At 39.7% G+C, this 15510-nt stretch overlaps 1 protein-coding gene across 1 annotated transcript in view; it reads left to right on the top strand.

The window, feature by feature from the left end:
- atrnl1b (attractin-like 1b) overlaps positions 1–15510 on the top strand; it is a 610807-nt gene that overhangs the window by 109717 nt on the left and 485580 nt on the right. The window contains 1 exon segment of the mRNA XM_052026988.1: positions 7946–8100. Within this exon segment, the coding sequence (XP_051882948.1) occupies positions 7946–8100 (155 nt within the window).

Genomic DNA, 15510 nt, shown 5'->3' with positions numbered 1-15510 from the left:
TTTTGAAGTATGGTCAGTTTTTGTGTTATGAAGCATTATTTTCATATTTCAGTGCAATACTTTCAGCACGTTATCATTTTATTTCCATTCATGTGTGTGTGTGAAAAGATTGTTATGACACTTTTAACTGATGTTATTTATAAAAAAAAATGTGGTTAAAAATTAGTTGTAGATATTTCAAGTGCCTTATTTGGATAAGACTCCTATTATAAGTACTGAACAGAGACTTGCTATCTAGGGTGATTGATACCTTCAAGAAAAATCTTCCCAATAAGAATTCCCTGATGGTTGGGGAAATTCCAATCTTGGATTAGGAATTTCATTGAGAAGGGAACATGATATTAATGACGGAGAATTTTATAAATGCAAACTGTAGTGCTGAACTCAACATGTCACTGAACTTTGGACCAAAATGTTTTAAAGCAGACAATTTAAGTGTAGCTTGGGCAAGTGATGTTCTTTTGACATTGTTCAAACCTAGAATGACAAGAGCTGTTTGTTCTGTACCTGTGTTTGAGTAGTAATCTGATATGCAAGAGTATTTTGGTTAGTAACATTCTAGATCAATAAATGAATAATATTTATTATTTTAAAGTGGGAAAACTTTTCAAGTCAATAATTGGAAGCTTCTACAAAAAATTCATGCATTGTAATGTGAATTATTCAGTTAGGCTGCAAGGCCACAGGTATTTTTTTAAAGCAACATTGTCTCAAAGCTTGCAGATGCTTTCTGGGCATGATGGTGCTGGCTGGAGTTAAATTCTGCAGTAGAGCCAGAGTATGTTTAGCCTCACTATTGTAGCCTTCCTGATTTTTTTTTCCCAGATCTATTTCAACTCTTTCAGCCCAAATTTGCAGTATGTGATGTTTATTTGAATAAAATTAGGATGTATTCCTCTATCCTTGCTACGTAGTAAAGAACATGAGTGGATTCACAATGGTGGAATTCTTAGGGCTATATAGTGTATTTAGTCTGCGGTTCATGAATTGAATGGATCTTCACTGGGTGTGTCAAATAAGTGGCTTATGATGGGGGATGAAGTGAGAAGTTGAAGATTACACATGGGGAAAATCCTAAAGCTGTGGCAAAATGGCACAGATGTGTCCAGCAGATTAAAGGTGGGGGAAAGAAAAAGCAAAATGCTGCAGGAGGAGAAACGTTCAACGTTTCAGGTGAAGGACCTTTCATCAGATTTGGAAAAGTGTGTGCTTAACATGCAGTGAGGGGAAAGGAATGGAGGGAATGTCTGTGCTAGTGGGCAGACTAGAGTTGTCAAAATAACAATTGCTAAAAATTAGCAGTAAGATACAATGGGAAAATAAACAAATTGAAACAAAGGTACAGCCATATAGTGAGGGGAGAGGGAGAAGGTTCAAATTGTTAAATTCAATATTAAGTCCCGAAGGTTGAAACTTGCCCAGGTGAAATATGAGGTATTGTTTCTAAAGTTTAGATGAACAATTTATATGTCCAAATTTCTAATTCTGTTGGGTCAATGGGAATAATCTCTGCCACAGAACATTTTTCAATGTTTATCATATCTATCCACTGAAGTTATGGAACTTTCCATAGGTGGAACTAAGGTATTAATTAATGGGATCAGTTGTCAGGTAGACTCAAACTGTGTGGAACTTCCTACTTTGGTCCCTTTAGTGCTTTAGATTTTGAGCAATCTTCCAGGACACAGTGAAGAATACAGGCTATGAATTTATATTTTTAGTGTGGTAATTGATATTTGAACCCTTGAGTATACCAGTATATTCTGGGAGCAAGACTACCTGAGCTGGTGCAAATCTGGAATGGTTGAAGAAATTAATCACATTTTTAAACTCCTCCTTCTTGGCTGCTAATTTTCTTTTGTCATTAAACTAAGAAAGGAAGGCTTCCAATTTCACACAAGGACATGAATCCAAACTTGGCACCCAATCGAGAACTACTTAGTGCAGATACAGTAGATGTGACAGGAAAATATTTCAGCATTTAATGAGTTTTTCTTTCTACTACCGAGGATGCTCAATATTTACTTTGGTCCTGGTTGGCTTAGATTCGTGATTATAAAACCGTTGCTAAGGACAACAGTAGTAAAAAGGTTTGTTACTACTAACACAAGGCTTTTCAGACAAATCTCTAATCTGAAAAGCCTTGTGTTAGTATAACAGCCAGTCCAATACAACCAAAATGCAGTTTTCTTGGGGAAAAAATAGTCTTTGTTGTCATCTTTGTTTTTACTGAGGTGAAAAATTGCAAGACTGGTCCTAGAATTAATGCTTGCAATGTAAGTGGAAAAACTTAAACTATTTACATGGGGATGATTAGACTGATTGACTGTTTCATGTGTTTGTTTATGATTGGAAATCTTGTCCTTCAGGAAGCCTTAATTACTTGGTTGCAAGGTAGTTACAAACATTTGGATCATAGTGCTGAGGGGAAGCATTCTAAGAGAAATTTCTCAACATGCAACTTCCCTCAGAGTCTAATGAATCAAGTTACTTTTTGAAGCTGTTGTAATAAGTAGCAAACTGACAGTACAGCAAGTGCAAGGATTTGTTTCTTAACACCCCATTAATACTTGTGCTGTGATGGCCATCTCAGGAATAATATCGAGAAAAATTCATGAAAACCTTTATATGCATTAGAACATAGAACATACAGGCACAGTACAGGCCCTTCGGCCCACAATGTTGTGCCAACATTTTATCCTGCTCTAAGATCTATCTAACCCTTCCCTCCCACAGACCCCCCTATTTCTCTATCATTCATATGTCTATCTAAGAGAACTTAGATCTTGATCTTGCCTGAATTGAAAATTATGCCTTGGCCTAATGGAGACATTGAAACAGAAGAGATCAAACCAGTCCTTGATACACAGTATGTGAAGCATCAGATAACCTGTGTGGGATGCCACAATAAAACAAGGGAAATAATCCCTAAATTAGATGATTTTTAAAACAAAAATATATATAAAAACATACAGATTGACTTGGGCAGTTGTAGTGAGGCAACCAAATTTATAAATTGACCAGTCAATTTCCTTTTTTTTCTGATTTGAGATCTCCCATATTCTTTGGTTATGTTCTATTTAGAGGGTGGGATTTGTGGTCCAAGATACACCGACGTTATTTAATCCCCATATTAAACTCTTACTTTTTATTTATTTTGTGACACTTTGATTTACATTGGGACACATGCAATTGCACATGATTTCTGTTGGTCCGTGGGGGTTGTAGATGTGTGGCCTGGATAGTGCATTGGGAATGGTGGAAAGATGTGCAGTGTTCCTTGTTGAAGATAAAGTTGGACACCATTTTCTAGAGTATCCATGTGCTGCTAAAATGGAAATCTGGAATTCTATCCATGTTACCTGGCCACTCCATGCCCTGTACTTGAGTGAGATCTCATCAACAGGTTGCAAACTGAAACCTGTGAAGTGTTTGGGAGACTAGTAGGATGGATTTGCTGGTTGCTGCGGGCATCTTCTAATGGGTGGGAACTCAGTTCAAGGCTGCATTTCCGAATTGCGAATAGTCCTGGTTACAAATCGTTTCCAGGAACAGAACCCTGCTGTAACCCTGGGGCGGACCAGTACTCGCTAAGTATAGCATGAGTTTGGTGGAGCTGGATGCAGTTTTAGTGGCAGAGGACTGTGAGACAACTTAAGATAATGGGTATTGCAAGTGAGGAGACTCCCTCTGTCAGAATGTGATTAGTGTTGGAGAAAAGTAATTTGTTTTAGTCCCATTTCCTCCCCCAGTATCTTCCTTGCCTTCTCCCACCCTCCCCCACCCCCTTCACCTGCCTTCCTCCTGTCCCCATTCCGCCCCCACTTTTGCCTACCTTCTTCCCCCACCATTGCCCCCCACCCCAAACACATGATTTTTATCTCGTTTTTGTTGGCAATTCAGCCAAGTTCGGCACATCTAGGATCCCTTTTTCCATTTTGTGTGTCCTGTTTTTAAAAATAAATTAAGAGGAAAACACCTTGGTGTAAAGCAATGTCATGATCTTTAAAACCAGCTTCTCTTCAGAACTTGCATTGTTTTCACCTCAAGGATGTTTGGAGTTAATGATATATTTCAACTAACATTTACTTCATTCAATTTAATGTTTGCTGTGGGCAATAAATAGTTGAAGGTTCAGCTCATTTTAAATGTTATGAATGTATGTTTATTTTGGTGCGAAATTTTCATTTTAAATGCCACTAACATAACAATTTAGCATCATTGATGGCAAGTTGTAGATTCAAAACCGAAGAACATGACCCCTTGTTGCCTGTAGAGTGTTGATATTATATATTCCTTCAAAGATTCTTCAATAAGAATGAATGTCTGTAGTTTTACAAATGCCTTGTCAACTTGAGCATGTTGTTTAAAACTTGGAGAGGTGGTGGAGTAATTACCCTCACTGGGACTTTGCTGTGTGGGAGGTGTGGAGGGAAATGGTTGGGAAGAGATGGCTAATTGAAATCTTCATATCATAATTGTATTGGAAATCCATGACCATCAGAGATGAACATAAAAATCCCTTGCACACCTACCTCTTCCCTGGCACAGAGTATTTGCTCAACCAGCTGCAACAGTTTGCAACTCCACTGAGTATTTGCCAGTTAATCTCATCCACATGATTAACCAGTGAAGAGTATTCTACAATGTTGCTGGAAAAGTTCTGAGACAGCCAATGACCTAGTTACAAAACATTGCTGACAATTGCAGCTAGATGCATTTCACAGTTTCTACATTATGCTGTAGGAGCTAAATTGCTGAATATGTAAGATAATTAGTGAACTTTTTTGAATTTAATAATGTTATACATCTTGCTGCATTATTTACAGATGTTATTTTCCATTAATAGATCAGGATAGCATTATATATTGTGTTTGTTTGTTTTCTTGAGGACTTGTATTGCATTAAAAGTCATTCCTTGTTGGGACAACAGGCATCTTGAGATTGATATGTCTAATCACTGACTCATCTTGTTTAGTGAGCACAGCTTGTATTATCATTTTAAGGGCGCTCGAGGAACATATTTTCTCCCAGAAGGAACTCATTCTTCAGTTCCAAGTGGCTAATGTTAAAGAAATTATTTGATGTAACATTCATCAACCATTTACAAAAATCATCATACAGTAGTCCTCTGCAAACAAAGAAAAATAGTTAATCAACATTTTCAGTTTTGGGAATGTGCTCAAAAATGGTCTGTAGAATGAAGTTCCATTTCAGATGGCAGCCAACCGCAGTGATCAATTGCAATCGACCACAGACTTGCTTTTAAAATCCATTCCTCTATTTAGATGATTAATCTTGTTCTAAATGTTACAACTTAACAAACCTGGTGTTGATTTGTTTTGGTGAGTGTGAAGTTTTTTCTGGACTGGCACAATTTTTGATATGATATACCAAATTTTCACTTTTTTATATTTCCAGTTGTTATATCTCCAGTTATATCTCCATTTCCAGTTGTTCTAATGGGTAGGTACCATTTGAACTCATGGACAGTACCATAGTTCTAAGGGTACAACTCATTTTAAAGTCAACTTTGTGAACATGAGACTTGAAAGGACCTAATTTTCAACATTCAGTCTGTGCTGTACTGAAATATCAGCTGAGATTATGGCTCCATATTGGGCCTTGAGCCTTTTTTCTTTGGCGTGTTGCTGCTGACCCAAGACTGAAAACCATAAAGAATTATAAGTTTAACTCTTCCAGTTGTACTGCAAATCTGAAAATGAAATTGCAGTATGTTTCCAATTTTATTTTAATACAGGTTTTATATTCTGCCATTTTGTTAGTTGGCATATATTTTGGGCAAGTTGCCAGTCTATCAGTGCCATATTTATGATAAAATATATTAGGATAAGATAGAGTATTTGAGGTGCTGATATGGTTTTAAACCTATTCCAGCTGATTTGAATTGGCTCATTTGTATATTAATAGTCCTCAGCACAATACTATTAAGGATTTTTGCTCAATTTGATGCCAGAAAATCTGAAATAATTTTATGAAAACAAACCTGTTGTCATTGGGTCTTTGGTTCGTCCCGCCATGATGACCATCAAGTACCCATTTGTACCAATTCCAATTACCAGCACTTGGTTCATAGTCTTCTATGCCCTGATTCACGTGTTTGTCTAGAAACTTAGTAAAAGTTGAGAGTCTCTGTCTCCACCACCTTCTCTGGCAGTGTGTTCCAAACTCCAACCACACTCTGAGTGAAAAACATTTCTTTCTTCTGTCCATTCCAAACCTCTTGCTCCTTGCCTTAAAGCTATGCCCTTTGATTATGAACACTTCTGCTACAGGGAAGGTTCAGTATTGTCTGCCCTAACTATGCCCTTGGCTTTGTGCACCTCTATCAGGTCCTTCCTTGGCTTTCTGTGCTCCAACAGAATAATCTCTGTCTTGTCCGGTTTCTCCTCATAACTGAGACAGTGCATCCCAGGAAGCATCCTGGTGAATCTCCTCTACACTCAGTCCAGAGCAATTGCATCCTTTCTATAGTGAGATGACCAAGATCATGCACAGTTTTCCAGATGTGGCTTCACCAATGCTTTGTATACTGTCCCATAACTTCCCTGCTCTTGTATTCTACGCCTTGGCTAATGAAATCTGTATGTGACTTTACAACCCAGTATATGTGCTGCAACCTTGAGAAATCTTTGGACTTCCACACTGGTCCTTCTGTTCCTCAATGCTCTCTTGCACCCTACCATGCATTGTGTATATCCTACCCTTATCTGACTACCCAAAATGCATCACTTCATACTTAGCAGGATTTAATTCCATCCGCTATTGCTCTGCCCAATTTACCAGCTGATCAGTCTCTTTCTCTAGCCCAAGATTATCCTTCTCATTATCCAGAACACTACAGATTTCCACTATCACCCTCTGCCTCTTAATACAAAGCCAATTTAGATGCAGTTTGCCTATTTACCTTGGATCCCATTGGCTGTGTCACCTTTTGGATCAATCTTCTATGTGGGACCTGTCAAATGCCTTACCAAGTCCATGTAGGCTACATCAGCTCCACTTCCCTTGTGTATGCTTAGTTACATCATTTTAAAAACTCCAATCAAATTACTCAGGATCAGCCTCCAACATGATGACTATACCTGATCGATCCTTGCCTTCTAAGTGTAGATTGATGGTTAATATCATTTCCATAATATAATTCCTGCGTTTGTAACCCAGACAATGGACTGTGACTGCTTGAGAATTTAAGTACCATTTTAAAGTTAGAATATTATAGAAGTTGTGGTCAGATATTTTGAAAAATCAAACCTATCTGTGGGTGGGAAGAAAGTCTGTTTCCCTGGGGCCTTTGGGCCTATTAATTCCAGTGCTACACTAGTTCTCTTTAAGTAGCAGAGTAAATCACTCAAGCTCAGTGAAACAAGCAAAATTCTTACAGGACTTGATATGATAGATACAGGGATGATGATTTTCCTGATTGTGTTGTCTGGAACCAGGGTTCACATTCTCAAAATAAGGGGTTGGCCATTCAGAACTGAAGAAATTTCTTCACACACAAGACAGTGAATATTAAGAATTCTGTACCCAAAGGTCACTGAATGTACTCAAGATAGCTTTTTGAATTTCGAGAGAATTGAAGGGTATGGATTAATGCAGGGAAATAGTGCTGGGGTAAAAGTTTGTGCATGAAACACATTGAATAGTGGAGTTATCACAAGAGACTGGATAGCTTACTCCTGCTATTTCTTAAGTTCTTAATCATGTTGCACAAACAAGTAGTCCACCACCATAGAACATTAGACTGTGCAACAACTTCCAATCTTTACTATGAAGCATGTGGCTTTGATGCATTGAAACATTTAAATAGTGAAATTATTTATTGAAGCTCATGAGTCAATACAGAATATCTCTTGTTGATTTGGTATTTTATGTGTTGCAAGTATGATGTCTTGTACTTTTGTTTTTGAAAACAACTTAGGACAATTCTGAAGGAAAGTGGATTTGCCCGTTACCTGCATTCAGCTGTCATCATCAGTGGAGTGATGCTTGTTTTTGGAGGGAACACTCACAATGACACATCTCTGAGTAATGGAGCAAAATGTTTCTCTGCTGATTTTTTAGCATACGACATTGGTACGTACAATCAAAACCTATCCTTTGGAATAAGAGATATGATGCTCTTTGTTCAATCACTGCTATAAATTTCTGAAGGGATTTCCATGTGATATTACCTACCATTAACTTCAATGTGACAATCAGCAACATGGCACAGGAATCCTTTTCCACCTACGCTTTGTACGTAATGTATCCCCTCACAACTTTGTCTCAACTCCCTTTGCTTATTTTCTTTCTTTTCCTTTGTTCTTTCCCTCTCCCCCCGCCCAGCATATTTGATCTGCGTATTTAAGAGTGTACAGTTTTACATTGAATCTTTTATCTTTGACTGGCGTTATTGCTGACAGACATTTACATTTGCTTAGCCTTTCTTTTCTTTTGCTTTTTATACAGTTACTTGCACAAGCTCTCAGATTTCTGTTACTGCCACTCATATTTCAGGTGGGGCTAAGTAATTTCCCTGCAACTGGTGAATTTTTTCACCTCTTGAATGAATGATCTTTTTTATCAGGAACTTTATATCTGGCACTTGTCTGTGCAAATCTGCTTGTTACACTGGCTCATGGAGTGGTGTCTGTAGTATCAACATGCCTGTATTTTTCCCACTAATTTTTTGCCCACTATCATCTCATCCACGTGCCACATACTTGTGTATTGATGATCTTTACCACTCCATAAAGAATTATAGCTGAGATCTATCATGTTATCAACCAATGTGCAAATTCACTGGAATCTTTGTTCAAAGAGTGTAGTCAAAAGGAGCACTGGCATTTAAATTTCTATTCATTGACTTTGATATTTTACCTCCTCTCATCTTGCCCTGCTGATTCTTATTTGAAGAATCGTGCAGTTTATATATTGGAGTGGTATTATTAATTTTGTGAGCAAAGTTGTTGTTAGAAAATGCATTCAAGGCACATTGTTATTTCTGGCAGTGTTTTATGTTCTAAGATGAGGAAAGGGACACAATGAATGGAATATAAAAGATCAAAGTTCTCTCTTTAATATTGGGGAAGAATAAATGTTGAAAATTTTATATTCCTGAGAACTTAACCTATTAAAATGAAATTGCAATATTTCATTGTTACTTGATGTGTTAGGGCACAGATGGAGTTAACAACATGTATTTTTCAGAAAAGGCATTTTCTGAATCTGTTCAAGCATTTTATTTGGATTTATGGAAGCTTGCAATGTGGAAAATTTATTCAATTGTAGAATGAAGTTTGATGTTAAATTGTAATCGTTCACAGAAAATTTGCAGAATTGTCAAGTTAAAACCAGCTGCATCACTTGTTTTCAATTTTATTTGGTAATTTCTTTATGCTGCATGGTGTTTTTCTTTGGGGAACTTGATATTTCATTTGTACTACAGTGGTTTTGTCATAGTTGTTGCACATTGGTCTGTCCAGAGGACTGGAATCAATTTATGCACTCATTTTAAATTCACAGTAAAAGGGGAGAAATTAGTTCCTTGCTATTAATGTGATTCTATAATATTTACAGTTTTAAAAGAATGGATTGGCTTTCTGATTATTGAAGTAGAAGCATTGTGAAAGAATATTTACTCAGCTCACTAATATAATTTTTTGATCCAAACCAGTTGACCTACTGTAACTTTGTGGATCAAAGCTTATTTTCAACAACTACATTTTCAAATGCATTTCACGTTGAATTTTGAAACTCTATGAAACTGTGCCCCTGATGTAGAACAACATCATGTTAATGAGGTGCAAAAGCAAATGAGCAGATGTGAATCTCTTGTGTCTCCGAGCAGATGTGATGGATGTTCACCAAATCTAAAAGCACTACTCTCATCAGGTTTTCTGCCAATATTACAATTACACCCAGGGCAACAGAACGTGGATCAGATGCAGGTTGTAGTGAATGAGTGCCAGGTAAAAATTAAGGTGGTTCTGTCATGATGGCATATCACAATAAGAGTGCCTGGAGTGTAAAATGTTAAAAGGGAAAAAATCTGATCATCAGCAGGGAGATGCATGCTTCAAAGGAATGGGTTTGAGGCAAAGCTGAGAGAAGAGCAGTTTTGCTTCGGAGAACAAAGGATTAGAAGTGGGCACTTGGCTTTCTTAAACATTCCCAGCACCCATCCTCTACTGCCACCCTAACTCTGGCTGGATTTGTTCTTGTGTTGAATAGTTCTTTTGTCTCTGATCATTCCAAATGAAACGAATGATTATGGAAACTTTGCTCTGCACATTCTTTTGTGGTGTGTGTGTAATGTACTTGGTTCCATCTCAACTCTAATTGTCGCTCTCATCCTTTTTCCAGTATTGTGGTGGTGTTGATTTGCGTTTTGACTCAGATTTGGAAAATTTTAATTTGCCAGTAATTTGCTCCCTCTCACTGTTTTCACCCGGTTTATCAATGATCCCTTTCCTTCTCTCATCTTTAACATTTTGAGTATAGTCAGGTAAAGTTGGAGAATTACATGTTTACAATGGTAGCACATCCCAACTAGCAGAACCCCTTTGAATATTCAATATTGGGGTCTGTTCCAAAAACTGCTGAGCCCAAAGTCCAGACACCCAAAATATACCTCTTTTGTCACTGTGTTTAAGGATGGCTCCCTAAATATTCAACTAGCTAGAATATAAAGTGACAGAACCGACCTGTCTTGAACTGCGCATCAAGTGGCAGGGATATGCCTTTAACAATGTGCTAATACAGAAGGTGGCCACTTATTGCCTGCCCTGGTCTTATTCTGAAGGAAGTTTTTAATGACCACCAATTCATGTGAACATTCATCTATTGTCTTCCCCTGCATAGTTTCAATGGGACAGAATCAGAACGTCCCACACCCAATCATTTGTTACAATAGCCTTAAAGTATCAGTCGAAGTTAAATTGTGAACAGGTTTTATTTCTTGAAGATTGGTTCTCATTTTAATTAGTTCCATAATTATAAGATAAGGTATCTTTATTAGTCATTTGTACATTGAAACACACAGTGAAATGCACCTTTTGCGTAGAGTGTTCTGAGGGCAGCCCACAAGTGTTGCCACGCTACCAGTGCCAACACAGTATTCCCACAACTTCCTAACCCATACGCCTTTGGAATGTGGGAGGAAATCGGAGCACTTGGAGGAAACCTACGCAGACACGGAGAACGTATGAACTCCTTATAGACAGCGGCAGGAATTGAACCCGGGTTGCTGGCGCTGTAAAGCGTTACGCTAACCGCTACACTACTATGCTATTCATAATTTCATAACTCCAGAATAATCCCTTCTGTGCTGCCTGATCTTAAGACCACCTCTGCTTTCCAAAGACCTTGATATACAAGTGTAACACCAGGAATATTTTTCATATGTTTCGCACTTTATTTCAACATAAAACAAAAATTACTGAAATGACTTCAATAGTTGTAGCAGTCCCCTGGAAGATTCCTGATGCAATTCTGTCGCTCCCTAACTAAGATTACAGGGCAGGAATAGAGACTTTGTCTTCCTGTGCATACATCATTATGTGCTTTCACTTCAGTCAAATGCAGTCCAATTTTTCTACTCTCTGAAAACTGAAGCTGAATTGCCTTTGTTCCTACTTCAAAACCCTCAGGGTCTAATCTCCTTGCATGTCCAATTAGTATTAAGATTGATATTATCTATTAGGTCATAATTTATAAGACAAGATATCTTTTATTTGTCACATGTAAATCAAAACACAGTGAAATGCATCTTTTTTACATAGTGTTCTGGGGGCAGCCGCAAGTGTTGCCACGCTTCCAGCGCCAACATAGCATGCCCACAACTTCCTAACCCATAAGTCTTTGGAATGTGGGAGGAAACCGGAGCACCCGGAGGAAATCTACGCAGACACGGGGAGAACATACAGACTCCTTACAGACAGCAGTTGGAATTGAACTCGGGTCGCTGGTGCTGTAAAGCGTTTCGCTAACTGCTACACTACCGTGCCTGCCCTTCTAAACTGAGTTTTCATTTGAGTCTAATGTCACTTGTCCAGGTAACCCTTTGCCGAATCCATCAGGAAGGATGAGAGCATCAGAGGGGTGACGTTGCCAGGCAGTGGGGGCACCCAGGTGAAAACCTCCCTGTACATGGATGACGTCGCCGTCTTCAACTTGGACCCAAGGTCAGTTCGCAGATTGACCAGCATCTGCGACCAGTTTGCGTTGGCATTAGGGGCCAGAGTTAACCGCGCAAAGAGCAAGGCCATGCTCTTCAGCAACTGGCCTGACCGATCCAACGTCCCCTTCACCGTCAGGTCTGATTACCTGAAGGTGCTGGGGATCTGGTTCAGAGGGGGCCGGGGTGTGCAACAAAAATTGGCGGAGCGGATTGAGAGGGTGAAGCAGAAACTGCGACTGTGGGAATGGCGCTCCCTCTCAATAACTGGGAAGAATTTGGTCATCAGGTGTGAGGTGCTCTCAGGGCTGCTATACTTGGCGCAGGTGTGGCCTGTTCCTCACTCCTCTGGCTTGGGAATCACCCGTGCCATCTTCCTGTTCATCTGGGGATCCAAGGTGGAGCGGGTCCAACGGGTCACCATGCACAAGTCCCTGGACAAGGGGGGCAAAAGTGTCCCCAGTGTCGCCCTCATCCTGATGACCACCTTCGTCTGTGGTTGCATCTGGCTGTATGTGGAACCAAAGTACGTGGGCACCAAGTGTCACTACGTGCCGAGGTTCTACCTGTCCCTGGTGATGCGAAGGATGGGCCTGGCTCCGATGCCGCGCAACGTCCCGGTCAGCTGGATGTTGCCACACTACCTGTACTTCGTGTAAAAGTTCTTCCAGACCAACACCTTTGACCACAAGTCCATTAGGCAGTGGTCAGCACGGAACATCCTGCAGACACTGCAGGATAAGGACTTGATGGATCAAGTCTTTTCATGACTTGTGCACTGCTCAGTCTTTTTAAAGGCTCATAGAGCAATGTACGGAGTACACTATGGAATAAGAATTTTTATTTCCATGAACATTACATAATTGCAGTAACTATTTAATATCTAACTTTTCTCTGGTTTTATCTGTCTTTGATTGCCACAGTGAGAACTGATCAATTCCCTATTTATTTAAATAAAGCTTGGTTTTCTCCAGTTTTCAGCAAGTAACTGAATAAAAACCTTGACAGTTTCTTTCTGGATTCCAGTTGACAAGCCAGAGAGAACAGGAGGCTTTGCTGCCACCTCATTAAGCTCAATCAGCAATGAGCTTCAGAATAAATCAGACAGTTGAGTTGTGATATTCCTTGTCATGACTGGATATCATGTATGTGGAAACAGTTGTGTGAGCAATGCAAGGTTTATTCTTTCGTGTGCCTAGACTTGATGTTAAAATGTACGAGGCCAAAGAAGAATTCCACTCGAGCACTGAGCAAACCCTGACCCAAGTTCCAACAGCAGACAGACTGATCTTTGGCAATATCTCCTATCCAGCTCTAGTGTTGATAAACTTTCACAATGATATGATTTGGCTGGGAACGAGCAGGGAAAGCTCACACTGATAGAGCCCTCCTCTTGACAAAGTACTTAAGATGTGATCTTCTCATAGAAAGTATCCTGTTTCATCAGTAATATACAAGGCCGCATGGCAATGCTTTCAAGATGGGTACTGGCACCCATTAAACTATATCATCCAAGCAAGCGGCGGTACAGATATCAGTGTTACCCATGCCATGATAGGAATGATCACTGCTGGATCGAATATTACTTCTCAGTTTTGTCAATTGCATCAGCCTGACCTCTAAATTGTATGGCACTTGAAACATCTGTGCAGGATGATATCTCTTAAAAGGACTCAAAGACCATGGAAAAAGAAAAGTTTCTTCAGTTGATACCTCAGTGCTAACTAATGACTCCCAGCTAAGGGGGTTTCAGGGTTATGGGGAGAAGGCAGGAGAATAGAGTTGAAAAAAGTCATGATCAAATGGCGGAGCAGACTCAATGGGCTGGGTGGCCTAGTTCTGCTCCTGTATTTTGTGGTCTTATGGAAATGATAGAGTCTGTGTATTACAAACAAAAGACTGCAGATGCTGGAATATCTAGATGAAAAACACTAAGATGCCAGAGGAACTCAGCAGGCCAGGCAGCATCCATGGGGAAAAGTAGGCGGTCAACATTTCAGGTCAGGACTGGAGAATGGAAAAGGGGAAGGACAATATATAGGAGGGAAAAGCAGAGCAGTGATAGGTGGACAAAAGGGGGGAGGTGGGGTGGGCACAGGGTGGTGATGGGTAGTTGCAGGTAAAAGATAGTGATAGGCAGGTGTGGGGGATGAGGGGAGTGCAGATTTGCAGATCCTCCAGGGAATGGGGGGGGTGGGGTAGAAAAAAGAGAGCGAGGCTAGGAAAGGGAAGAAAAGAAGAGGCATGGTTTGGGGGGTGGGGGTGTGTGTAATGAATTGACCTGTATGATCGGTTTGCAAGACAAGTTTTTCCACTGTACCTCAGTACAAGTGATAATAATAAACCAATATCAATACTTAAAGTGGGAGAATGTCAGTCCTGGGCCATCTCCACTGCCAGAAGTCCAAGCACAAACTGGAGGAACAGCACCTCATTTTCCATCTTTCTTGAAACCTTATAGCCTAATGGCGTGAACATTGAAATCTCCCACTTTAAGCTCTCCCCTCCTCCCCTGCATTTTTTTTCATCTCTATATTACTTAGTTTTCCCTGAAGTCCACTACATTTGGCACCTGTAAATAAATCTGTTTTTAACCAGAAAGCAGACACTGGTTTGAATGTAACAAAAACATTTCAGGAGCTAATACATCGTTAATCTTTCAGTAATTGGAAGCATCGTCATAACTCGGGGTGGGGGGGGGGTGTGAAACAAATCTAGAGTCGTCTGATGGTCAGAGTCCAACAGAAAGAACAGTTGGTGGGTAGAAAGAAGGTAGGAGGTTCATCAAGTAGTTGACCATGATGTATGCGATCTTCAAGATCACTTACAACCTATAATCCCAAGGATATACACCACTGAGTCAAAGGATGGGAGCTCATTGAGGGCATTAACATTCATTGAAGGAGTATTTCAAAGATTTTCTCAACCAATGCTTGATCTATGGTGGAGGAGTCCTTGACTCGATTTCATAGCATGCGACTTGCAACAATCTCATTACCACCCATGCCCAGCAAAAGGTTGAACAGGCTAAAACACATAATGGACTTTGAAGTGTTTAAACATGAAGTATTTGTGCAAATTCATGACCTCTCTCCATTTTGGGAAGATAAATGCATGACATGGGACCTGTGACACTAAAAGAAGCCATAAAAGTATGTCATTATGAGAATTCTCTTCAGCTTTCTCCACCCACTGGCTGAAGTGCTCTTTCAAGCTAACTATGCAGATTCTGTCCTTTGATGCACATTGGACATGACTTTCACCTTGTGAATAATTCAACAAAACTGAAGGGAGTAGTGTCAACCACTGTATTTGGAATTGACAAC

This window comes from Pristis pectinata, chromosome 12, assembly GCF_009764475.1.
Source record: "Pristis pectinata isolate sPriPec2 chromosome 12, sPriPec2.1.pri, whole genome shotgun sequence".
Classification (NCBI taxonomy): domain Eukaryota; kingdom Metazoa; phylum Chordata; class Chondrichthyes; order Rhinopristiformes; family Pristidae; genus Pristis; species Pristis pectinata.
Note: the sequence above shows the minus strand (reverse complement) of the source record. Positions and strands in the feature narration are given on the sequence as shown.